Consider the following 26,876-nt stretch of genomic DNA (forward strand, 5'->3'; position numbering starts at 1 on the left):
GGGAAACTTGGATCTAAAGACTCTTGCCATCCAGAAACGTGCAATGCCCCCTATCCCTTGTGGAGGGGAAGACACACAGATCCGGTGGCCATGGATGGGGTGCTGGCTGTCCGGGGTCGGGACCCGGGGTGGACCGCTCGCCTGTATATTGGTTGGGAACATCTCTGCGCTGCTGACCCGTCTCCGCTCGGGATGGTTTCCTGCTGACCCCACTGTGGACTGGACTCTTACTGTTATGCTGGATCCACTATGGACTGGACTCTCACAATATTATGTTAGACCCACTCGACATCCATTGCTTTCGGTCTCCCCTAGAGGGGGGGGGGGGTTACCCACATATGCGGTCCTCTCCAAGGTTTCTCATAGTCATTCACATCGACGTCCCACTGGGGTGAGTTTTTCCTTGCCCGTATGTGGGCTTTGTACCGAGGATGTCGTTGTGGCTTGTGCAGCCCTTTGAGACACTTGTGATTTAGGGCTATATAAACAAAGATTGATTGATTGAGATTGATTGATGGATGGAAGAAAGACACAAATTAACCTCCATGGATGTGTTCTTGTAATATTTTCTGTAACTTTAAGGGTGGCCACTGCTTAACCGATTATTGGCGTTCTTATACGGGGAAACTTGGATCTAAAGACTCTTGCCATCCAGAAACCTGCAATGCCCCCTATCCCTTGTGGAGGGGAAGACACACAGATCCGGTGGCCATGGATGGGGTGCTGGCTGTCCGGGGTCGGGACCCGGGGTGGACCGCTCGCCTGTATATTGGTTGGGAACATCTCTGCGCTGCTGACCCGTCTCCGCTCGGGATGGTTTCCTGCTGACCCCACTATGGACTGGACTCTTACTATTATGTTGGATCCACTATGGACTGGACTCTCACAATATTATGTCAGACCCACTCGACATCCATTGCTTTCGGTCTCCCCTAGAGGGGGGGGGTTACCCACATATGCGGTCCTCTCCAAGGTTTCTCATAGTCATTCACATCGACGTCCCACTGGGGTGAGTTTTTCCTTGCCCGTATGTGGGCTTTGTACCGAGGATGTCGTTGTGGCTTGTGCAGCCCTTTGAGACACTTGTGATTTAGGGCTATATAAATAAAGATTGATTGATTGAGATTGATTGATGGATGGAAGAAAGACACAAATTAACCTCCATGGATGTGTTCTTGTAATATTTTCTGTAACTTTAAGGGTGGCCACTGCTTAACCGATTATTGGCGTTCTTATACGGGGAAACTTGGATCTAAAGACTCTTGCCATCCAGAAACCTGCAATGCCCCCTATCCCTTGTGGAGGGGAAGACACACAGATCCGGTGGCCATGGATGGGGTGCTGGCTGTCCGGGGTCGGGACCCGGGGTGGACCGCTCGCCTGTATATTGGTTGGGAACATCTCTGCGCTGCTGACCCGTCTCCGCTCGGGATGGTTTCCTGCTGACCCCACTGTGGACTGGACTCTTACTGTTATGCTGGATCCACTATGGACTGGACTCTCACAATATTATGTCAGACCCACTCGACATCCATTGCTTTCGGTCTCCCCTAGAGGGGGGGGGGTTACCCACATATGCGGTCCTCTCCAAGGTTTCTCATAGTCATTCACATCGACGTCCCACTGGGGTGAGTTTTTCCTTGCCCGTATGTGGGCTTTGTACCGAGGATGTCGTTGTGGCTTGTGCAGCCCTTTGAGACACTTGTGATTTAGGGCTATATAAATAAAGATTGATTGATTGAGATTGATTGATGGATGGAAGAAAGACACAAATTAACCTCCATGGATGTGTTCTTGTAATATTTTCTGTAACTTTAAGGGTGGCCACTGCTTAACCGATTATTGGCGTTCTTATACGGGGAAACTTGGATCTAAAGACTCTTGCCATCCAGAAACCTGCAATGCCCCCTATCCCTTGTGGAGGGGAAGACACACAGATCCGATGGCCATGGATGGGGTGCTGGCTGTCCGGGGTCGGGACCCGGGGTGGACCGCTCGCCTGTATATTGGTTGGGAACATCTCTGCGCTGCTGACCCGTCTCCGCTCGGGATGGTTTCCTGCTGACCCCACTGTGGACTGGACTCTTACTGTTATGCTGGATCCACTATGGACTGGACTCTCACAATATTATGTCAGACCCACTCGACATCCATTGCTTTCGGTCTCCCCTAGAGGGGGGGGGGGGGGGGTTACCCACATATGCGGTCCTCTCCAAGGTTTCTCATAGTCATTCACATCGACGTCCCACTGGGGTGAGTTTTTCCTTGCCCGTATGTGGGCTTTGTACCGAGGATGTCGTTGTGGCTTGTGCAGCCCTTTGAGACACTTGTGATTTAGGGCTATATAAATAAACATTGATTGATTGATTGACATTGAATGAGACCGTCACCTCCCCAGCACGAAGGCCCACTCTCCCGCGCGGCCACCCTCGCGCTGAAGCCCCCCCGCAACGTTTTATTTGTTTCCATTTTTATGACGCCATGAAATAGAATATCGATTCAACTCGGGCCGAGATTGGATTCTTAAACGAGCTAGGGCTATAGGACCGGCCCAGGCGCGCGCGCGCGCACGCGAGGGCTCGATCGCGGCCGACGGGAGCGCGCGCACACACGCGCGCCTCTTCATATTCATCCGCAGTTTCCGAGCGGGAGCGCAGGTGGCGGGAAGAGGAGGAGACGCCGCTGGAGAAGGACCAGCAGGAACTGGACTCATTTGATTAGGAACGCATATCATTGGGAAGAAAAAAAAGTTTGTTTATAAAAAATTTAAAAAAAGATGCTCGTCTCCGCCGCTGCTGTTCTGTTCTGTGGATTTATCTCCTGAGAGACTGCTGCGGTTCTGACGCGACGTCCCGCCTGGTACAGGTACCGTTTCTTTATGAATGCGCACTCCATCATGGACCTGCTCGGACTCTACTTCCTGCAGCTCGCCCTCCTTGGTAAGTTCCCGCCTTATGTCCTCTGCAACAACTTTCACCTTTTGCTCTTTCCGTACCTCGGAGTTCGCTCCGGCCAGGTACGGGTCTCGACTCGAGTCCGTCCGCAACGAGCTGCCTAAATTAAGACGTGAGTTTGCCTGATCAGCACGTCATTTAAGACAAGCGCGCGTCCACGTGCGTAAAAGTGTGCGCGCGTGGGTTTGACGTGCACGTATAGTGTACGCGCCTTTGCAGGCAAAGTGTGGATAAGTGCACGTGTGACGTGTGTTCTGCTGCATTCGTGCGCGTCATTAACACGCGTGACACACACATGCTCATGTATTATTATGCCTTTTTGACGTGTGGACCTGCATCACGAGGACACTTGTGTTACCTCACCAGTTATACTTGCGTGTCTGCGCCACGTTTTTGCACAGGAGTCAACATGTCAATCAATCAATCAATGTTTATTTATATAGCCCTAAATCACAAGTGTCTCAAAGGGCTGCACAAGCCACAACGACATCCTCGGTATAGCCCACATAAGGGCAAGGAAAAACTCACCCCAGTGGGACGTCGATGTGAATGACTATGAGAAACCTTGGAGAGGACCGCATATGTGGGTAACCCCCCCCCCCCCTCTAGGGAGACCGAATGCAATGGATGTCGAGTGGGTGTAACATAATATTGTGAGAGTCCAGTCCATAGTGGATCCAGCATAACAGTAAGAGTCCAGTCCACAGTGGGGTCAGCAGGAAACCATCCCGAGCGGAGACGGGTCAGCAGCGCAGAGATGTTCCCAACCAATATACAGGCGAGCGGTCCACCCCGGGTCCCGACCCCGGACAGCCAGCACCCCATCCATGGCCACCGGATCTGTGTGTCTTCCCCTCCACAAGGGATAGGGGGGAGCAGAGGAGAAAAGAAAAGAAACGGCAGATCAACTGGTCTAAAAAAGGGGGGGCTATTCAAAGGCTAGAGTATACAAATGAGTTTTGAGATGGGACTTAAATGTTTCTACTGAGGTAGCATCTCTAACTGTTACCGGGAGGGCATTCCATAGTGCTGGAGCCCGAATAGAAAACGCTCTACAGCCCGCAGACTTTTTTTGGGCTCTGGGAATCACTAATAAGCCGGAGTTCTTTGAACGCAGATTTCTTGCCGGGACATATGGTACAATACAATCGGTAAGATAGGCTGGAGCTAGACGGTGTAGTATTTTATACGTAAGTAGTAAAACCTTAAAGTCGCATCTTAAGTGCACAGGAAGCCAGTCAGTCTGTTTATCAAAGTGCAGTTGTCAGTCTGTTTTTCAATTATTTTAATTCAAAACGATAATACTAACCACCAGGAGTTTGACCGCAGTTATCATTATTACCGTTTATCGTTATGTCTCTAACTAGTACTTAGGTTAACCTTGTGTGATCCAAAAATAGTAAGAAATGCAAAAAAGAAATACTTCTCAGATGTTGCTGAAGGAGTTGTATCATGTGAAATTGAGCTTTTAGATATTTTACATTTTAAAAATAATGAAATAGTGTTCATAACTTTTATGGACAGAATTTCTAGGCGCAGTCAAGGCGTTGAGGGGATCCGGTTTGGTGGCTGCAGGATTAGGTCTCTGCTTTTTGCAGATGATTTGGTCCTGATGGCTTCATCTGGCCAGGATCTTCAGCTCTCACTGGATCGGTTCGCAGCTGAGTGTGAAGCGACTGGGATGAGAATCAGCACCTCCAAGTCCGAGTCCATGGTTCTCGCCCGGAAAAGGGTGGAGTGCCATCTCCGGGTTGGGGAGGAGATCTTGCCCCAAGTGGAGGAGTTCAAGTACCTCGGAGTCTTGTTCACGAGTGAGGGAAGAGTGGATCGTGAGATCGACAGGCGGATCGGTGCGGCGTCTTCAGTAATGCGGACGCTGTATCGATCCGTTGTGGTGAAGAAGGAGCTGAGCCGGAAGGCAAAGCTCTCAATTTACCGGTCGATCTACGTTCCCATCCTCACCTATGGTCATGAGCTTTGGGTTATGACCGAAAGGACAAGATCACGGGTACAAGCGGCCGAAATGAGTTTCCTCCGCCGGGTGGCGGGGCTCTCCCTTAGAGATAGGGTGAGAAGCTCTGTCATCAGGGAGGAGCTCAAAGTAAAGCCGCTGCTCCTCCACATCGAGAGGAGCCAGATGAGGTGGTTCGGGCATCTGGTCAGGATGCCACCCGAGCGCCTCCCTAAGGAGGTGTTTAGGGCATGTCCGACCGGTAGGAGGCCACGAGGAAGACCCAGGACACGTTGGGAAGACTATGTCTCCCGGCTGGCCTGGGAACGCCTCGGGATCCCCCGGGAGGAGCTGGACGAAGTGGCTGAGGAGAGGGAAGTCTGGGCTTCCCTGCTTAGGCTGCTGCCCCCGCGACCCGACCTCGGATATGCGGAAGAAGATGGATGGATGGATGGATGAAATAGTGAAATAAGTGCTTGCCTCTTATAAAGTAACATTTAATTGTAGCAGAAAAAGGAATCAGGGTTCAAAAAATAACATTTATTTTTGTCCAGTAAAAAAATTGGGTATTTGCTTAGATGATTGCATTGTTTTGAAACTAAATGTCCAAATAAAGCAAATCTGAAATGGTAAAAGTTAACAAACAGTTGTGCCTCCATATGAATCATGAAGTCAAACAATTACACATTTTTCCATCATGCTCTTTCGTCCCAAGGCCTTTTCTTACAAATGCTGCCTCTTATCAAACGCTTTCTCATCAGTCCTGTGACTTTACGCTTGCTGCGGTCGCTGCTATTAACGCTCGGTCTGGGCTTAGCGGCTTCACACTGCGTCCGTAAATCTTCACGTTAGTGAATTTTAAGGGGACTTATCGACTCGTGTTGTGTTGAAGCTCGTCTTTAACCCTCCCCGTTTCATTTTTGCAGAACACGTCAGGCAGAGAGAAATGAGAGTAAAAAAGACAACTGCAGCAATAGTCCCAGATAGCAGCTGTAGTTTAAGTCGGAAACAGCCAGCCATGAAAGGCAACTATAATTAAAGCTGCAAGCAGCGTTGTTCGGGCCCGCGTATTTGGCAGGTGCTAGTCCTAAGTGTCCCAATACTTTTGTGTACTTTTAGTCTGAAGTGTCCCAAGACTTTTGTCTAGTGTACCTACGTTGTCTGCATTGTGTGGGCACGTTGGTGCTTCCTGCTTTTAAGCAGCCATCTTACAAAAACAGCAGTGCAGCAGCATCAGCGCAGCGGTTCTTTGAAGGCTCATAAAATCAAAACCGGAGCAGTTATAAAAAAACTGTTCTGTTAATTTATGCACAAGGGTTTAATCTCTCTCCTGTGTTAGTTTGAAGCCGAAACGACAAACGCGCTCAGAGGAGATAGTTTTTGAAGGAAGGTGACCGGTTTTTACAAAATAATTGTTTTGAAGGGGGAATAGCAAACTTGCTGTTGATTTTTGCTGGGGGTTGTCAATTTATGAAATGTAGGTCTAAGTGAGACCTACGGAGAGGTTTTTGTTTCATGTCTCTCCGACCTTCCCAGTGGGAATTACAGGAAGTTTTGTAATTTTTTTCTTCCGAGGAGCAGTTTTTTGTGCGTTTAATAAAAAAATTGCTGTAGAGCACAATTTTTAAATTTGGGGTTAGGTTTTTTCATTAGAGCACAGTTTTAGCCAGTCCAATGGGCCATTGCGGGCCCTAATAACAAGACAAAGAAAATGTTTTAACAGGGGACAGGCAGAGAGAGAAAAAAGAGAGCACGGAGTAAAAAAGACAACTGCATAAATAGTCCCAGATAGCAGCTGTAGTTTAAGTCGGAAACAGCCAGCCATGAAAGGCAACCATAATAACAAGACAAAGAAAATGTTTTAAGAGGGGACAGGCAGAGAGAAACGAGAGTAAAAAAGACAACTGCAGCAATAGTCCCAGATAGCAGCTGTAGTTTAAGTCGGAAAAAGCCCGCCATGAAGGCAACTGATAACAAGACAAAGATAACGTTTTAAGAGGGGATAGACAGAGAAAAAAAAGAGAACAGAGCAAAAACGAAAACAGCAGCAATTGTGACTGATAAAAGTTGTTGTCTCGAGAGAGAGAGGACAGATCATTTACAGAGTACAAAAAGCAACAATAGCAGTGAGACAAATAAAAGTCATTTTGCCAGCTAGTTCTTGGCATGAGAGGGGACAGTTGATAGGGGACAGATGTTCCAGCCTTGGCACACGTCTTTGCTGTCTGATTGCTTCTCAGTGTTGCTGCTGATGCTCTCCCCACAGGGGGGCAGCAGAGAGGGCAGCGGTGTTAAACGCTTTGGCCGCCAAAGCCTTGATTGAACACAGCAGGTTGGTGGCTCAAAGACGCAGTCAATAGCGATTCAAACGTCTCATTCCCGCTTATCAAGAGAGCATAAACGTCTGCAAGTAAAGGTCAACATGAACGCTACCGGAGCGAACCATCTCCCCCAGCCCCAACATGTCCGCTTTACCTGCGTAATCTCACCGTCTATAACTTTGGAATCCAGCCTTCCTTGAGCGGAACATTGCTGGAATGTTGAATGGAAACCCGAAGAAGCCCCTTGCCAATGCAAAAAAAAAAAAAAATAGTACATCACTCATATTGCAGCTAGCTTTTTTATTCTCTATTGTTAAGGGTCAAGCCTTGGATTGACTTTAGAGTAGTCTGTGTGCATCTCTTCATTGTGACACATATCCCTCGCTTTGTATATACAGGTAAAAGCCAGTAAATTAGAATATTTTGAAAAACTTGATTTATTTCAGTAATTGCATTCAAAAGGTGTAACTTGTACATTATATTTATTCATTGCACACAGACTGATGCATTCAAATGTTTATTTCATTTAATTTTGATGATTTGAAGTGGCAACAAATGAAAATCCAAAATTCCGTGTGTCACAAAATTAGAATATTACTTAAGGCTAATACAAAAAAGGGATTTTTAGAAATGTTGGCCAACTGAAAAGTATGAAAATGAAAAATATGAGCATGTACAATACTCAATACTTGGTTGGAGCTCCTTTTGCCTCAATTACTGCGTTAATGCGGCGTGGCATGGAGTCGATGAGTTTCTGGCACTGCTCAGGTGTTATGAGAGCCCAGGTTGCTCTGATAGTGGCCTTCAACTCTTCTGCGTTTTTGGGTCTGGCATTCTGCATCTTCCTTTTCACAATACCCCACAGATTTTCTAAGGGGCTAAGGTCAGGGGAGTTGGCGGGCCAATTTAGAACAGAAATACCATGGTCCGTAAACCAGGCACGGGTAGATTTAGCGCTGTGTGCAGGCGCCAAGTCCTGTTGGAACTTGAAATCTCCATCTCCATAGAGCAGGTCAGCAGCAGGAAGCATGAAGTGCTCTAAAACTTGCTGGTAGACGGCTGCGTTGACCCTGGATCTCAGGAAACAGAGTGGACCGACACCAGCAGATGACATGGCACCCCAAACCATCACTGATGGTGGAAACTTTACACTAGACTTCAGGCAACGTGGATCCTGTGCCTCTCCTGTCTTCCTCCAGACTCTGGGACCTCGATTTCCAAAGGAAATGCAAAATTTGCATGGTTGGGTGATGGTTTGGGGTGCCATGTCATCTGCTGGTGTCGGTCCACTCTGTTTCCTGAGATCCAGGGTCAACGCAGCCATCTACCAGCAAGTTTTAGAGCACTTCATGCTTCCTGCTGCTGACCTGCTCTATGGAGATGGAGATTTCAAGTTCCAACAGGACTTGGCGCCTGCACACAGCGCAAAATCTACCCGTGCCTGGTTTACGGACCATGGTATTTCTGTTCTAAATTGGCCCGCCAACTCCCCTGACCTTAGCCCCATAGAAAATCTGTGGGGTATTGTGAAAAGGAAGATGCAGAATGCCAGACCCAAAAACGCAGAAGAGTTGAAGGCCACTATCAGAGCAACCTGGGCTCTCATAACACCTGAGCAGTGCCAGAAACTCATCGACTCCATGCCACGCTGCATTAACGCAGTAATTGAGGCAAAAGGAGCTCCAACCAAGTATTGAGTATTGTACATGCTCATATTTTTCATTTTCATACTTTTCAGTTGGCCAACATTTCTAAAAATCCCTTTTTTGTATTAGCCTTAAGTAATATTCTAATTTTGTGACACACGGAATTTTGGATTTTCATTTGTTGCCACTTCAAATCATCAAAATTAAATGAAATAAACATTTGAATGCATCAGTCTGTGTGCAATGAATAAATATAATGTACAAGTTACACCTTTTGAATGCAATTACTGAAATAAATCAAGTTTTTCAAAATATTCTAATTTACTGGCTTTTACCTGTATATATATATATAATAGCGGTGTAACGGTACACAAAAATTTCGGTTCGGTACGTACCTCGGTTTAGAGGTCACGGTTCGGTTCACTTTCGGTACAGTAAGAAAACAACAAAATATACATTTTTGGGTTATTTATTTACCAAATTTGCAAAATCTCCCACCAAAAATATTTTTCTTAGTGAAATATTTGATGAGAAGTATTCGGAACTTTGGATAGGTCAATAATTCATAATAACATTGATTTTGATTCAATATTATGTTTTGAGCAATGACAGTTTGAAAGAAAAAAACCCAGCTTTGTTTTATTAGTCAACATTGCAACTTTTTCTAAATTACATTTAACCTTTAAGCTTTTTTATTTCACTTTTGTTATGTTTTTGTTTATTTTAATAGTATTTTTAGAACGTGCCGTGGGCCTTTAAAACATTAACTGTGAGCCGCAAATGGCCTCCAGGGCACACTTTTGACACCCCTGCTATAGATAATAAAAAATTAAATCTGATAAGTCTATGGATGAAAAGCAGAGCCTGGCGACACAAATGCGCGTTTATCAACCCCCCCAAGAGAGGGGCTGTACAGTCTGATGGCGTGTGGGACAAAGGAGTTTTTGAGTCTCTTAGTCCTGCACATAGGATGAAGCAGTCTAGCACTGAACAGGCTCCTCTGGCTACTGATAACGGTATGCAGAGGGTGACTGGCATCATCCAGGATGCTCACTAGTTTTTCCACAGTCCTCTTTGCCACCGTCACCAGAGAGTCCAGTTTTATTCCGATTGTAGAGCCGGCCCGCCTGATCAGGTTCTCCAGTCTGGAGCTGTCCTTCTTCGATGCACCTTGTAGAACAGAACACTGGCAACCACAGACTGGTAGTACATCCACAAGTGTTTTTTACAGATGTTGAAGGAGCGCAGCCTCCTCAGGAAGTACAGCCTGCTTTGTCCTTTCCTATACAAGTGGTCCGTGTTAACGGTCGAGTCCAGCTTGTTGTCCACCCACACCCCAAGGTACTTGAATGAGTCCACGGTCTGTACCTCGACTCCCTCGATCACAATAGGTTGTGACCTTGGACTCGACCTCCCAAAGTCAATGACCAGCTCCTTGGTCTTTGACGGGTTGAGCTGCAAGAGGATCCTGTAGCACCAGACAGCAAAGTCCCTCACCAGGCTCAGAAACTCCTCCTCTCTGCCGTTCCTGATGCACCCAACGATGGCTGTGTCATCCGCGAACTTCTGGATGTGACACAGCTCCGAGTTGTAGCAGAAGTCAGCGGTGTACAGGGTGAAGAAAAGAGGGGCCAGCACCGGAGCACCGCAGTGAACGGTGCTGGCTGATCACAGTGTCAGACGTGATGTCCTTCAGTCTGACGTACTGTGGTCTATCGGTGAGGTAGTTTGAAATCCATATATATATGTATACAAACCCCGTTTCCATATGAGTTGGGAAATTGTGTTGGATGTAAATATAAACGGAATACAATGATTTGCAAATCATTTTCAACCCATATTCAGTTGAATATGCTACAAAGACAACATATTTGATGTTCAAACTGATAAACATTTTTTTGTTGTTGCAAATAATCATTAACTTTAGAATTTGATGCCAACAACACGTGACAAAAAAGTTGGGAAAGGTGGCAATAAATACTGATAAAGTTAAGGAATGCTCATCAAACACTTATTTGGAACATCCCACAGATGAACAGGCAAATTGGGAACAGGTGGGTGCCATGATTGGGTATAAAAGTAGATTCCATGAAATGCTCAGTCATTCACAAACAAGGATGGGGCGAGGGTCACCACTTTGTCAACAAATGCGTGAGAAAATTGTTGAACAGTTTAAGAAAAACCTTTCTCAACCAGCTATTGCAAGGAATTTAGGGATTTCACCATCTACGGTCCGTAATATCATCAAAGGGTTCAGAGAATCTGGAGAAATCACTGCACGTAAGCAGCTAAGCCCGTGACCTTCGATCCCTCAGGCTGTACTGCATCAACAAGCGACATCAGTGTGAAAAGGATATCACCACATGGGCTCAGGAACACTTCAGAAACCCACTGTCAGTAACTACAATTGGTCGCTACATCTATAAGTGCAAGTTAAAACTGTCCTATGCAATGCGAAAACCGTTTATCAACAACACCCAGCAACGCCGTCGGCTTCGCTGGGCCTAAGCTCATCTAAGATGGACTGATACAAAGTGGAAAAGTGTTCTGTGGTCTGACGAGTCCACATTTCAAATTGTTTTTGGAAACTGTGGACGTCGTGTCCTCCGGACCAAAGAGGAAAATAACCACCCGGATTGTTATAGGCGCAAAGTTGAAAAGCTAGCATCTGTGATGGTATGGGGGTGTATTAGTGCCCAAAACATGGGTAACTTACACATCTGTGAAGGCGCCATTAATGCTGAAAGGTACATACAGGTTTTGGAGCAACATATGTTGCCATCCAAGCAACGTTACCATGGACGCCCCTGCTTATTTCAGCAAGACAATGCCAAGCCACGTGTTACATCAACGTGGCTTCATAGTAAAAGAGTGCGGGTACTAGACTGGCCTGCCTGTAGTCCAGACCTGTCTCCCATTGAAAATGTGTGGCGCATTATGAAGCCTAAAATACGACAGCAGAGATCCCCGGACTGTTGAACAACTTAAGCTGTACATCAAGCAAGAATGGGAAAGAATTCCACCTGAGAAGCTTAAAAAATGTGTCTCCTCAGTTCCCAAACGTTTACTTGGTGTTGTTAAAAGGAAAGGCCATGTAACACAGTGGTGAACATGCCCTTTCCCAACTACTTTGGCACGTGTTGCAGCCATGAAATTCTAAGTTAATTATTATTTGCAAAAAAATAATAAAGTTTATGAGTTTGAACATCAAATATCTTGTCTTTGTAGTGCATTCAATTGAATATGGGTTGAAAAGGATTTGCAAATCATTGTATTCCGTTTATATTTACATCTAACACAATTTCCCAACTCATATGGAAACGGGGTTTGTATATATATATATGTGTATATATATGTATATATATATATATATATATATATATATATATATATATATATATATATATATATATATATATATGTACAGTATGTATGTATATAAATTTAGACTCAAACTTTATTGATCCACAAGGGAAATTGTTAAAATATATGTGTATATATGTATGTATATATATATACATATATACTGTACATTTGTACTGTACATTTGTTGTATATATATATATATATATATATATGTATATATATATATATATATATATATATATATATATATATATATATATATATATATATATATATATATACATATATATATATGTGTATGTATATATGTATGTATTTATATATGTATATATGTACATTTATACATGTGCATATATATATATATATATATATATATATACTTGTGTATATATGTATATATATATATATATATATATATATACATACACACACACACACATATATATATATTTGATTATATTAATTATATATCCATTATATGAACATTATATGAACATATGTATACATATATATACACACATGTACATGTATGTATGTATATATATATATATATATATATATATATATATATATATATATATATATATATATATATATATGTATATATATATATATATATATATGTATATATATATATATATATATATATGTATATATATATATATATATATATATATATATATATATATATATATATATATATATTTACATACATGTACATATGTGTGTATATATATTTATGTTCCTATGATGGTTAATTTAATTAATATAATCGGATGTTAGGAGTCTGTGAAAGTTCGACTCCTACCTTACTTCCGTGACGACGTGCTTAAAGTTTTGTAATCAATCAGAAATATCAAGCAGCTAAAATGCGCCGAACATGGTGTGGGGAAATTGTTTTGCATTTTTCCCATCATGCATTGCAGGGGATTTAAATGGGTGTCATGTTGAATTATGTATTGCGTTTGGACATGTTTTTTTTAATAATATCCACAAAGTTCAGTGAGCAGGTTGTGTTATGTGTGACCACGTGTGTTGAGGTAGTTTGGATTGGGTCATATATGTAAATACTGTGCTATGTACACTTCGACGTGCAATTCATGGTCATTTACCTGAATTTATGACACTGTCTACAAGATGGCGGCACACTTGCAGCAATTATACTATTAGACATTCGAAATTAAACTTCCTATTAAGATTCCTATTAAACTCTGAAAACAAACTGAACACGCCGACGGGCCGCATTTAGCCCGTGGGCCATAGTTTGGACACCCCTGTTCTAAAGTTTATGCACGTTTCCAGTTAGCTTGATATACAGTATGCAATTGTCCGTGAATAATTTGCTTGTACACTTTATCATCTTGCTCAAGCTTCATAGCTCCTTCTTTTCTTCTGTGAGCTCTGCGGGCCGGGTCGGGGAACATTCTCTGGAGGTTTCAGGGGGAGTGTCGAACGGGAGCGGAGAGCAAAGGGGGACGTATTTGCGACGTGTGTTTGTGACGCAGTGTATTTGTGGCTTCAAGTCACTTTGAAGCCTTGTTCCTCCCACGCTGGCCCTTTAAATTCTCTTCATTCCCCTGAGAATGTTTCACGCGGCACCTGTTGCTCCAAATCTCAAAAGTGGCAAAGATGGCCGATCCTTGCTGGCCTCCTCCATCACGTCTTCCTTTTCTCCATTTTGATTTCAGCCTTTTGATATTTTTTACACTCACACTCACACACGCACACGCACACACACACACACACACACACACACACACTGGTTATCATTTGGAATGGGCACCAAGTTTTTGATCATCACTTGTGGGGACCACCCTTTCTACAGGTTGGGGAGGCATACAAATTTTTTGGTAAAACGGTCACAGCCCAGTTAGCTCATACACGTCTTTAAATCTCTGGATTGATGAAGTAATGTGCTGATCATTCTTACTGGGGACCCTGGGGAAAAAGAGTTAATATGGTTCATGGGGACCAAATTTAAATAATTTTGCCTAATTCACACAAATTTGTACGTGACTACTGAGGACCATTTTTTTTAAAAAAAGGGAAAATGTGCAAATGTCTCACACTCAAACTAACCAGTAAACATGTTTTATGGGCCAAAGCTTAAATATCACTTAGGCATCTTCAGAATGGATCTGACTATCATTTAAAGGCCTACTGAAACCCACTACTACCGACCACGCAGTCTGATAGTTTATATATCAATGATAAAATCTTAACATTGCAACACATGCCAATACGGCCGGGTTAGCTTACTAAAGTGCAATTTTAAATTTCGCGCAAAATATCCTGCTGAAAACGATGACGCCTGCGCGTGACGTCACAGATTGTAGAGGACATTTTGGGACAGCATGGTGGCCAGCTATTAAGTCGTCTGTTTTCATCGCAAAATTCCACAGTATTCTGGACATCTGTGTTGGTGAATCTTTTGCAATTTGTTCAATGAACAATGGAGACAGCAAAGAAGAAAGCTGTAGGTGGGAAGCGGTGTATTGCGGCAGGTGTTGTGCCGGATAACGCACCCCCGCCATAGAATGCACCCCCTGACTGTTGTGCCGGATAACACAGCCGGTGTTTCATTGTTTACATTCCCGAAAGATGACAGTCAAGCTTTACCATTGGCCTGTGGAGAACTGGGACAACAGAGACTCTTACCAGGTGGACTTTGAGTTGGATGCGCAGACGCGGTACCGTGAGTACGCATGCAGCTGCGGCTTCCAAACATTTGATCGCGTGCGTGCCGCTATGTGCATGTCATGTACGTAACTTTGGGGACTTTGGGGAAATATATGTGCTTTATTAACTTTGGGGAGGTGAACTGCACTTTGGGCTGTGAGATTGAGTGTGTTGTGCAGGTGTTTGAGTTGTATTGGCGGGTTATATGGACGGGAGATGGGAGGTGTTCGTTATGCGGGATTAATTTGTGGCATATTAAATATAAGCCTGGTTGTGTTGTGGCTAATAGAATATATATATGTCTTGTGTTTATTTACTGTTTTAGTCATTCCCAGCTGAATATCAGGTCCCACCCGCCTCTCACAGCATCTTCCCTATCTGAATCGCTCCCACTGCCCTCTAGTCCTTCACTCTCACTTTCCTCATCCACGAATCTTTCATCCTCGCTCAAATTAATGGGGAAATCGTCGCTTTCTCGGTCCGAATCGCTCTCGCTGCCGGTGACCATGATTGTAAACAATGTGCGGATGTGAGGAGCTCCACAACCTGTGACGTCACGCTACCCGTCTGCTACTTCCGGTACAGGCAAGGCTTTTTTATCAGCGACCAAAAGTTGCGAACTTTATCGTCGATGTTCTCTACTAAATCCTTTCAGCAAAAATATGGCAATATCGCAAAATGATCAAGTATGACACATAGAATGGACCTGCTATCCCCGTTTAAATAAGAAAATCGCATTTCAGTAGGCCTTTAAAAAGGTTTCCCTTTAGGGGACCTGTTTTTTTTGTCCCCATACCGTCAGAGGTCCCCTAAAGGTGACTGTGTAAACAAAGCGATGTCAAATCAAATCAAATCAAATCAACTTTATTTATAGAGCACATTTAAAATTTACCACAGGGGTAGCCAAAGTGCTGTACAATGAGCAGGTTAAAAGATAAAACGAGTACGGAGCAAACACAACACAACACAAACAGAACACGATAAAAAATAAATAATTAAAATAGAATTAATAAAAACATAAAAACATAAAAACAGGATCACAGCAGGTGTATTATGGGGCGCCATTGCAGGATGGATATCACTCAGTGTTAAAAGCCATGGAATAAAAGTATGTTTTTAAGAGAGATTTAAAAACAGGAAGAGAGGAGGCTTGTCTAACACTCAGAGGTAGGTCGTTCCAGAGCTTGGGAGCAGCAACAGCGAAAGCTCTGTCACCTCTAAGCTTCAGCCTTGTGTCAGGGACCGTCAACAGCAGCTGATCGGCTGATCTTAAGGATCGGGTGGGGCAGTAAGGCTGAAGGAGGTCGGAGAGATAGGTTGGCGCGAGGTTGTTTAGACATTTAAAAACAAATAAAAGGAGTTTAAAATGTATTCGGTAACGCACAGGGAGCCAGTGAAGGGACGCTAAAATAGGGGTGATGTGCTCACGTCTGCGGGTCTGTGTTAGCAGACGAGCAGCAGAGTTCTGCACGAGCTGCAGGCGGGCGAGGGAGGCCTGGCTAATGCCAACATACAGGGCATTACAATAATCAAGACGAGTCGAGATAAAAGCGTGGATTAATTTCTCAAGATCATGTCTTGATAGAAGCGGTTTCACATTCGCTATTTGGCGTAATTGATAAAAGCTTTTTTGAACGACGCTGCTGATTTGTTTTTCGAATTTAAAATCTGAGTCAAACTTTACCCCCAGGTTTGTGACAGAGTCGCTGAGATACGGGGTCAGAGTGCCGAGGTCAACGTTGGGGGAGGGAGAGCGACTTGACTTCTGTTTTATCTTCATTTAGGCTCAGGAAGTTAGCTGAAAGCCAGACTTTGATGTCGTGCAGGCAGTCAATAAGACGTTGAACCGTGTTATTTTGTGCCATGGGAAAATAAATCTGGCAATCATCGGCATAAAAATGAAATGCAATACTGTACTTCCTAAAAATAGAACCAAGGGGGAGAAGGTAAAGCGCAAATAAAATTGGGGCAAGGATTGAGCCCTGGGGGACCCCATGTGGTAAAGGAGCTGTGGACGACATAAAACTGTCTACTTTTACACAAAAACTCCTGTCGGTTAGGTACGACCGGAACCAGTTGAGGGCGGTCCCCATTAAGTAAGCATTGCCAGAACACACACACACACACACTCACACTCACACACATCATCAGCCGGCGAACTCCTTGACATTCAAAACTTTTTTTTATTTTTTTTATTTTTACCATGTTCGTTTCTCCATTGTGCAAAGCATGTCTGTACATACAGAAAAACGGAGGCAATTACATGCAAAGTGGAGGCCCGCCATCTCGATAAACATCGCTGGCAGTGCGAGCAAATCAAAGTAAAGCAGGCAGCCGGGGTTTTTGCTCCTTATTATGTTAAAACCCTGTCTTTTCCAGCGGCTTTTATCCAGGGACAACAATGCCACACAGAGAATTAGCCTGCCCTTGCTAAAGGATATGGCACTTACTGCCGGCACGCTGCATAGACCCACGTTTAACTTTGTCGTGGAAAGGCTGTTGGAATGGTGGCGGCTGATTGCGTGTCGCTTAAAAGGCTGCAAATGGGCCACGCCGAGTAAGTTTGGCGTGGGCTGCCATTAAATCAAGTGACAAAAGCTAACGAAACCTTTCGTTTTGGGTTCTTGTGTATGTTCTTCCAGGGTCCTCGTGTTCCAACGTTTGGTGGCTACCTACGCAGCTCACTAGTGTGTTAGTTCCACTTTCCCGGTCTTCCAGCAACAAGTAGAGGTGCCCCGACACGATATTGATACTATAGGCTTGCATCTAAGGCCCCCGTTTACACTGCACACTAGGGTTGTACGGTATGCCGGTACTAGTATAGTATCGCGATACTAATGAATCAAAAACGGTACTATAAATGTTTGAAAAGGACAGGTTCCCCATGTTTAAAAAATAAATAAAAATTAAAGCTGCAAGCAGCGTTGGTCGGGCCCGCGTATTTGGCAGGTGCTAGTCGTAAGTGTCCCAATACTTTTGTCTACTTGTAGTCTGAAGTGTCCCAAGACTTTTGTCTAGTGTACCTACCTTGTCTGCATTGTGTGGGCACGTTGGTGCTTCCTGCTTTTGAGCAGCCATCTTAAAAAAACAGCACCGCAGGAGCATCAGTGCAGCGGGTCTTTGAAGGGTCATAAAATCAAAACCGGAGCAGGTATCTTAACTCTTTCACCAACTTTTAATCAGAAGGGTTCAATCTCTGTCCTGTGTTAGTTTGAAGCCGAAACAACAAACGCGCTCAGAGGAGATAATGTTTGAAGAAAGGTGACGGGTTTTTACAAAAATGTGGTGTTGAAGGGGGAATAGCAAACTTCCTGTTGATTTTTGCTGGGGGTTGTCAATTTATGAAAGGTAGGTCTAAGTGAGACCTACATAGAGGTTTTTGTTTCATCTCTCTCCGACCTTCCCAGTGGGAGTTACAGGCAGTTTTGTCAGATTTTTCATCCGAGGAGCAGTTTTTTGTGCGTTTTATTAAAAAATTGCTGTAGAGCACAATTCTTAGATTTGGGGTTAGGTTTTTTCATTAGATGACAGTTTTAGCCAGTCCTGATGTGTGTGTTCAGTTTGGTGAGTTTTGAAGCATGTTAAGGGGGTCAAATTACAGCTCAAAGAGGCAAAAGTGACTGTTTTTAGTACTTTTTTGTCTTGAAGGGGGAATTGCCAACTTCCTGTAGATTTTAGCCCGAGAATGTACCATTATGAAAGTTAGGTCTGAGTCAGACCTACATAGAGGTTTTTGTTTCATGTCTTTCCAACCTTCCTAGTGGGAGTTACAGGCAGTCAAATTTTGTTTTTTCCTAGGGGGCGCTAGAGCGCAATTTTGATTTTTGCGGTTCAGTTTTTTTATTAAAAGACAATTTTCGCAGGTCCTGATGGGTGGGTCAAATATGGTGAGTTTTGAAGCATGTTAAGTGGGTCAAATTAGTGCTCAAAGAGGCGGCGGAAGAATAATAAAGAATAATAAAGAATAAAACGAACGAATAACAATAGGTCCTTATGTCCCATTGCAAAAGGACTCCCTGTGGGAGTCCTTTTGCAATGGGCCATTGCGGGCCCTAATTAACGGGCATGACGGCGCGTGGTCACGTCGTGACATTACTGGTTTAAGAGCAGAGGAGCATTTTCGGCAGTGCACACACACGGAGTACTTACAAGCAGACAGAAAAGGGAGAACGGACGCATTTTCACCTAAAAACTAAAGATAAAGGTGAAGTTATAACACTGAAACACTCTCAGGGAGAGGTGCTTTAAGACATGGCTAGCCAGCTAGCAGCTAGTGCTTCAAATCTGATCTTTTGGCATCAGATTCAGGCCACATCAGGAGGTAGTCCTGAATCCAATTGGAATCTGATCTTTTCAAATGTGACTTCAGACTAAACAGCAATCCGACCTGAATGTGAGTTTTTTCGTCAGTTTCGGGCGAGCTACGTCACTCGTGTGCGAAGGAAAAACGCTGTCGCCAGCGGAAATGGATACTTCATCACAACATCCGGTTTCTGTTTGCAAAGTCTATTTAAGACGACCACGTTTTTGGTGCATCACTCGTCAACGGGTGGTTTATGCCAATAGTAATTCGGATTGTAGCGCATGAAAACACATGATCCGAATTTCGTGTTAGAATTATCCTTACTACTTACTTTGATGTCAGTTGGTGGTGGAGCACGGACTACATTTAATAGTCTCGGAATGAAGCGATTGTCTTGTTGCTGTCTCCCCATTCAACATGTACAGAAGTAGCATTAAATACTGTTGAGTCTGTTGCATTAAAACGAGACTAACAAAAACAAAAATATGGTCTGGAGTGTCATGTGTCGATGTAACAATCAAAGAAGGTATCCAGTTGTTGTCTTAAGGAGCTGTTTTATTCACGACAATAGCAGCTACATCAAGTGCTAACTGCTAGCCTCAGACACATACACAGAATGTTGTAAACTGAAGACGCTGCGCAACCCGCACATAATCACAACATGAAAGGCACAGAACAGCTCCATTTAAAAAAGAGAGGTAAAACAAAAGTAGTAAACAGAAGGAAAAAATTATAAATAAATAACGTCGGACAAGCAGAAATGCACCAAGCCATGTTTGTTTACAGTGGAAGTCTACTGCTTAGACAGCACCTGCAGTGAGCGAACTCGTCCAAAAGATGGTGCTATAGTACAAACAATAACACACCTTTCCGTTCATGCTAGGTTCTGCGCATGTCAAAGGTGTGATGCATGAAAATGCACGTTATAATCAGATCATTTTTTCCAGGGTCCATGTACACAGTAACATTCGAAACCAAATGATGATCAGTGTTTCGGCCTTTCCAAGCTTTCACAGGTTCTAAACCAAAGACGTGGGCTGAGCCAGGACAAGTGGTGCACTTTCAAACGCACTTCCGACTCCAACTTAAGTCCCTCAAAAAATAGCTTTATTTGCAAAAAGGTCTTCTTTCCAACTGTCCGTCCAGGGTGAACAAAAACAAGACTAACTGCATACCAAAGCTACAAAGTGTTGCGTAAGATGTGGTCAAAAAACTTTTTCACCCCCAGTCTCTCAAACCGGCATTTGTCCAATCAATTTCACCTGTGCACCCCTATATGCTCTCGTCACATGTGCTGTAAATGACACACAATGTAAATGACGCTTTCTAATTAAAAAAAATTAACTTGCAATACATCAAAACATATTTTCATGGCAATTCACAAAACAAATAATTTAACCTAATAATATATGCAGTACTAGAGAAATACATACAACACAAAAATGGCCACCACAACCACAATGAGAAAAACTAAAATACAGCAGCACAGCAGGCCCAAGTATTCATCAAACACCACCACAATGACCAACACCAAAGTGCAGTAGCGTAGTAAGCCCAAGCATTCATCAAGCAACAAATAATTAATTTAACTTAATAATATATGCAGGACTACGGAAATATAAATAACACAACAATGGCTACCACAATCAGAAAAAATACATCTTGTCCATGCAGACGTGGCGAGTGTTAATTTTGGAAGCAATTTTTCACTCAGTTTTAGTCTTTTGACCCAAAATGTATTTTAGTCCGTCATACTTTACTCATCTAAATTGATTTCGAGTTTTAGTTAAATACTTTTCAAAACATTTTACTCAATGAAATGACACTAATTTAGTCGCCTAAAATATACCGTATAAAAGATCAGGCATCTTTAAAGTTTCCTTGAAAGCTCTTTTAATAATGAACATATTTTCAGATGGGTATACGACTAATACAACTACTGTACGAAGTAATACATCAACTCTCTATTACTCAAGTCTGCTCTTTCTCAGCAATAAAAAAGACAGTAGCTCTGTTTGGATCTCCTCCGTAATTCTCTCTCGAACGTGACTTGATTTCTTCCTAACCTGACCTACAGGACGAAAATTAAATATGATTGAATTATATTTATGTTGACATTTTCGTCTCGTTTTCACGCGTTGACAAAACTGTCATTTCAGATCGCAGTACAGTAATTTTTGGCTACCTGCATTCGTTTTGGCTATTTATCGTCTCGGGGAAAAAAGATGAACATATTGCTTACGATCTCACCGCTTCCGTCATTATTAGACAAGATCTAAATTCTAAGGACAGGCTCCGTCAATTGATGGATGAGTGTTTTTAACAGGGGACGCTCAAGAAGGGGACGTTGCATCCTGATTGACAGCTTAGGTATTCAGTGAGGCAACCATCCGTTTCTGCATTCTGAAGGTTGGTACTGGTTTGTTGATAACGCTAAACAATCCACAAAGGCCGATGTGTGCTGCCCATTGTTCAAAATAGTAGATAGATAGCATTGAAGTGGGTAAAATCTATTTTGACTAATTTAGGTCAGGCCAACCTAAGTGGGTCTTTCTTACTCCTTCCAGAAAACTGAAAATAGTGAGCATCTGAGGTACCTTAAGAATGTCGGATGGTGGAACGGTTTGAATCGGGTGAGAAATGTGGGAATTGTGCAAGTTTGAAATTTGGTCCATTCATTTTCTGGAATTATGGGTAATCTGGGAGTTTGGGGGGGGATGAAATGGTTACTATGGGGTCTCGGCCAAGCTAAACGTTTTAATACGTGAACTAGGGCTGGGCGATATGGCCTTTTTTTAATATCTCGATATTTTTTAGGCCATATCGCGATACACGATATATATCTCGATATTTTGCCTTAGCCTTGAATGAACACTTGATGTATATAATCACAGCAGTATGATGATTCTATGTGTCTACATTAAAACATTCTTCTTCATACTGCATTAATATATGCTACTTTTAAACTTTCATGCAGAGAGAGAAATCACAACTAAGTCAATTGACCAAAACTGTATTTATTAAACAGTTATTAAGCAGTGGCACAAACATTCATGTCATTTCAAAACAGAAAGTGCAAGATTGTCAGAGACATTTTTAAAAAAAAGCTATGAGTGCACTTTTGTGCATGATGTCACTAAGATGACATCATGCACACTAAATTAAAGTGCACTTTTTGTACAGAACGCCACTACAATAGTTTAAAACAAATAAAGTGCACTTTTGTGCATGATGTCACACAAAATATTTCAATAACTGTCAAATAAAAATGAGCTGCATAATAGGAAATCAAATAGTGTATGTCCTTCGCTATGTGGTATGTTCCTGCGGACGTTATCACCTTCTATTGTTGACTATTTGTTTCATACGGTGTTGATGTGGAAATGGTTGCTTGGGCATTTTGTTGGTGTGGCACCGGCCGGAGATGTTGACATGTGGAGTAAGCACTCTTCATTCGCGAGCCGGTGACTTTTCAAATGATGATACATATTAGCAGTGCTGCTACTTTTTATAGCAACGCTTTCGCCCCACACTTGACAAATTACGGTTGTCTGTTCGACATATTCCCACTTGAAGCCAAACCACCACCAGACGATGGACCCCGTGCTGTTTTTCTTAGGAATTAATTCTTCCTTCATTTGTTGCCAGATTCGCACCTTCTTTCTCTCGTATTACCACTCGCACCACAGCTAACTTTAGCCATGCTGCTACCTCTCCGCTCAGCGAGGGCGTATACGTATGTGACGTATGACGTGACAGTATGTGACGCATGTAAGAAGGTGCGCTTGTTTAAGTCTCTGTGAGAAGGAGAGACAAGAAAGAGTGGGAAGAGCCTGTTGTGTAATGCCTGCAGCTAAAAGCAACTGCGTGAGAACGTATACTCGAATATCGCGACATAGTCATTTTCTATATCGCACAGAGACAAACCCGCGATATATCGAGTATATCGATATATCGCCCAGCCCTAACGTGAACGGTTCCGAACGGATAAAAACTGGGGGAGAAGAAGAATGCTATCAACAAAATTTTTTTTTTTTTTGTTGCAAAACCTGGAATTCTGGGTAATAAGTGCGTTTTGGGAAGATTAACATTTGGTAGCTAAGGATTCCCAGCCGAGCCAAACGTTTTGATACCTGAACGGTTCCGATCGGATGAAAACTGGGGGCACTTAAAGACTGCAAAAAACGACGGAATTAAAAGAAGAAGAACTAGAGTTTGCAATTCTGGAAGGGATTGCGTGTGAATTCCCTATATGCGCAAGCCGCCGAACTGCCGATACGTGTGAGTGGAATGGAAACACTTGAATGTCCAAGGTGAGTGGAGTGTGTGGATGTTGGAACGGTTCAAATCGGATGAGAAATGTGGGATATGCAGTAGACCGTATATTGCCCATTCATTGTCAATGGGGAGAAAATCCCGGGAAAGTGTGGGAAAACTGAATTTTGGGAAAGGGGAAACGTTTTGCGTTCGATATATCGGAAGAGTAGTATGGATGGTTCAAAGGTCGGAATCAGGTTTATTTAAACGGGAAATTCCTGGAATTTTGGGAAAGCCAGGATTTTTTTGGAAAAAAAATCTTGTCCTAGAAGATATGAATGGGTTAGTGTTAGGGCTGGGCGATATGGCCTTTTTTTTAATATCTCAATATTTTTAGGCCATATCGCGATACACGATGTATATCTCGATATTTTGCCTTAGCCTTGAATGAACACTTGATGCATATAGGGATGATGTTTCATAAGAAATTATCGAGTTCGAGCCCATTATCGAATCCTCTTATCGAACCGATTCCTTATCAATTCTCTTATCGAATCCAGATAGGTTGTTGTATATGGAAAAAAACACACAATATTTGGTTTAACAAAAGCTCACTTTTATTATATAAGAAAAAAATAAAATCTAATAAATAAATAAATATTGACTGTTACCCCCCTAAAAAAATAAAATAAAATAAATAAATATTGACTGTTGTTACCCAAAGTATATTAAGTGGGATTTTTCAGAAAAACAAATATATACAGTAACACAAAAACAACGTGTCTTTGTGATCACTATAGGTATAAATAATAATATAGTGTTTAATAAAATCCGTCTCTTGGGCACAAAACTGAAAATAATACAGCTCTCCAAAAAGTGCACTTTTGCTGCTATTGGAACATACTAACTACAGCTATTGGAACATATTAACTACAGCTTTTGGAACATACTAACTACAGCTATTGGAACATACTAACTACAGCTATTGGAACATACTAACTACACACACTATGACACTAAGAACGCAACAGTCATCAATCAACAATTCCTCTTCAAAATACTGTATTTTCCGCACTATAAGCCGCCCCGGGTTATTAGCCGCACCTTCAATGAATGGCATATTTCAAAACTTTGTCCACCTATAAGCTGCCCCGGACTATAAGCCGCGCCTACGCTGCGCTAAAGGGAATGTCAAAAAAACAGTCAGATAGGTCAGTCAAACTTTAATAATATATTAAAAACCAGCGTTCTAACAACTCTGTTCACTCCCAAAATGTACGCAAATGTGCAATCACAAACATAGTAAAATTCAAAATAGTGCAGAGCAATAGCAACATAATGTTGCTCGAACGTTAATGTCACAACACACAAAATAAACATAGCGCTCACCTTCTGAAGTTATTCTTCATTCGTAAATCCTTCGTCTTCGGTGTCCGAATTGAAAAGTTGGGCAAATGTGGGATCCAAAATGGCCGGTTCCGTCTCGTCGAAGTCATCGGAGTCAGTGTCACTGTTGTCCAGCAGTTCTGTGAATCCTGCCTTCCGGAAAGCTCGGACCACAGTTGTGACCGAAATATCTGCCCAGGCATTTACGATCCACTGGCAGATGTTGGCGTCGTCTGGCGCGTCTCCCTGTCTTTGTGAAGGTGAGTTCGCCTTCTGTCATCCACTGTTCCCACGCAGTTAGCAGTCTAGCTTCGAATGCCCTGTTGACACCAATATCTAGCGGCTGGAGGTCTTTTGTCAATCCACCCGGAATGACGGCGAGTATTGAATTAAGCGCGTAAGCGTGTCTCTTAATGTGATGTTATGAGCTAGCAAATATAACAACTACACTACCCAGCATGCAACGATAGTTACGAGCATGCGTGGTAGCCCTGAGAAGCGTTGTTGTATGCTGGGAGTTAGAATGTGGTTATGAGCACGCTGTGAGTAAACGTTGAGAACTCAGTTAACACGCCTCGTCTGCATTATTTATAATTAGACAGACAACACACTTAATAGGAGCCATTTTGGGGTCTTTACATAAACACACAAATGGAAATGAAACGTCACATATCCCAGCATGCACCGCGCGCTTCTTCTTCTTCCGGGGGCGGGTGGTTGCTTACAGTAGAAGAAGAAGCGCTTCCTGTTCTATGGGGGCGGGTGCTTACCTTGGCGGTTGCTTGCGTAGAAGAAGAAGCGCTTCCTGTTCTACCGGGAAAAAAGATGGCGGCTGTTTACCGAAGTTGCGAGAACGAAACTTTATGAAAATGAATCTTAATATTTATCCATATATAAAGCGCACCGGGTTAAAAGCCGCACTGTCAGCTTTTGAGTAAATTTGTGGTTTTTAGGTGCGGCTAATGGTGCGGAAAATACGGTAATTAGCATGTCTGCTTTTTCTGGATCAAGTCTGACCCTCTCTTTGCTAATCGTGTCACCAGCGGTCGAAAAAACACGTTCACTTGGCGTGGAACTAGCTTGGACACACAGATATGTTTAAGCAAGATCATATAGGAGGGGCAGTGTCTCTCTTACCAAACCACCAAATGGCAGTGTTGGCCTGCATGTTGGTGCAAGGAAGGCCTCTGTACACCTGTATTTCCTGGTTTAATCTGTCTGGGATGCTCCTCTGTTTCATGGGCTGCAGTTTACTATCGTCCTCCGCTGGAAACAGGTCATCCAAGCAGGGAGTCCTCTTCTTCTTCACAGCAGGTGGACTCTGGCTGTCATCATCTGAAAAAGGATAAATGGGTTATACTTGTATAGTGCTTTTCTACCTTCAAGGTACTCAAAGCGCTTTGACAGTATTTCCACATTCACCCATTCACACACACATTCACACACTGATGGCGGGAGCTGCCATGCAAGGCGCTAACCAGCAGCCATCAGGAGCAAGGGGTGAAGTGTCTTGCCCAAGGATACAACGGACGTGACTAGGATGGTAGAAGGTGGGGATTGAACCCCAGTAACCAGCAACCCTCCGATTGCTGGCACGGCCACTCTACCAACTTCATTTCATTTCAATAATGAATAAAGCAAAATATGTCCTGGGCCAAAAATCACTTCACATTCTCTACTGCTCGCTAGTATTACCATATCTGAGCTATTGTGCAGTAATGTGGGGAAATAACTACAAATGTGCGCTACATTCGTTAACCGTGTAACAAAAAAGATCAATTAGACTGATATATACTATACTAGCCTATACTGGCTCACCTGCACTGGCTTCCTGTGCACTTAAGATGTGACTTTAAGGTTTTACTACTTACGTATAAAATACTACACGGTCTAGCTCCGTCCTATCTTGTCGATTGCATTGTACCATATGTCCCGGCAAGAAATCTGCGTTCAAAGAACTCCGGCTTATTAGTGATTCCCAGAGCCCAAAAAAAGTCTGCGGGCTATAGAGCG

General features: G+C 43.1%; 1 protein-coding gene across 1 annotated transcript in view; it reads left to right on the plus strand.

Annotated features, from left to right (window-relative positions):
• The first annotated feature begins 2,601 nt into the window (after positions 1-2,601).
• The window catches only part of gfra4a (GDNF family receptor alpha 4a), a 417,079-nt gene continuing 392,804 nt past the window's right edge, over positions 2,602-26,876 (plus strand). Inside the window, exon 1 of the mRNA XM_061925146.1 lies at positions 2,602-2,939. Coding sequence (XP_061781130.1) covers positions 2,879-2,939 — 61 coding nt within the window. The 5' untranslated portion in view covers positions 2,602-2,878. The remainder of the gene's footprint in view (positions 2,940-26,876) is intronic.

This window comes from Nerophis lumbriciformis, linkage group LG29 (assembly GCF_033978685.3).
Source record: "Nerophis lumbriciformis linkage group LG29, RoL_Nlum_v2.1, whole genome shotgun sequence".
Lineage (NCBI taxonomy): Eukaryota > Metazoa > Chordata > Actinopteri > Syngnathiformes > Syngnathidae > Nerophis > Nerophis lumbriciformis.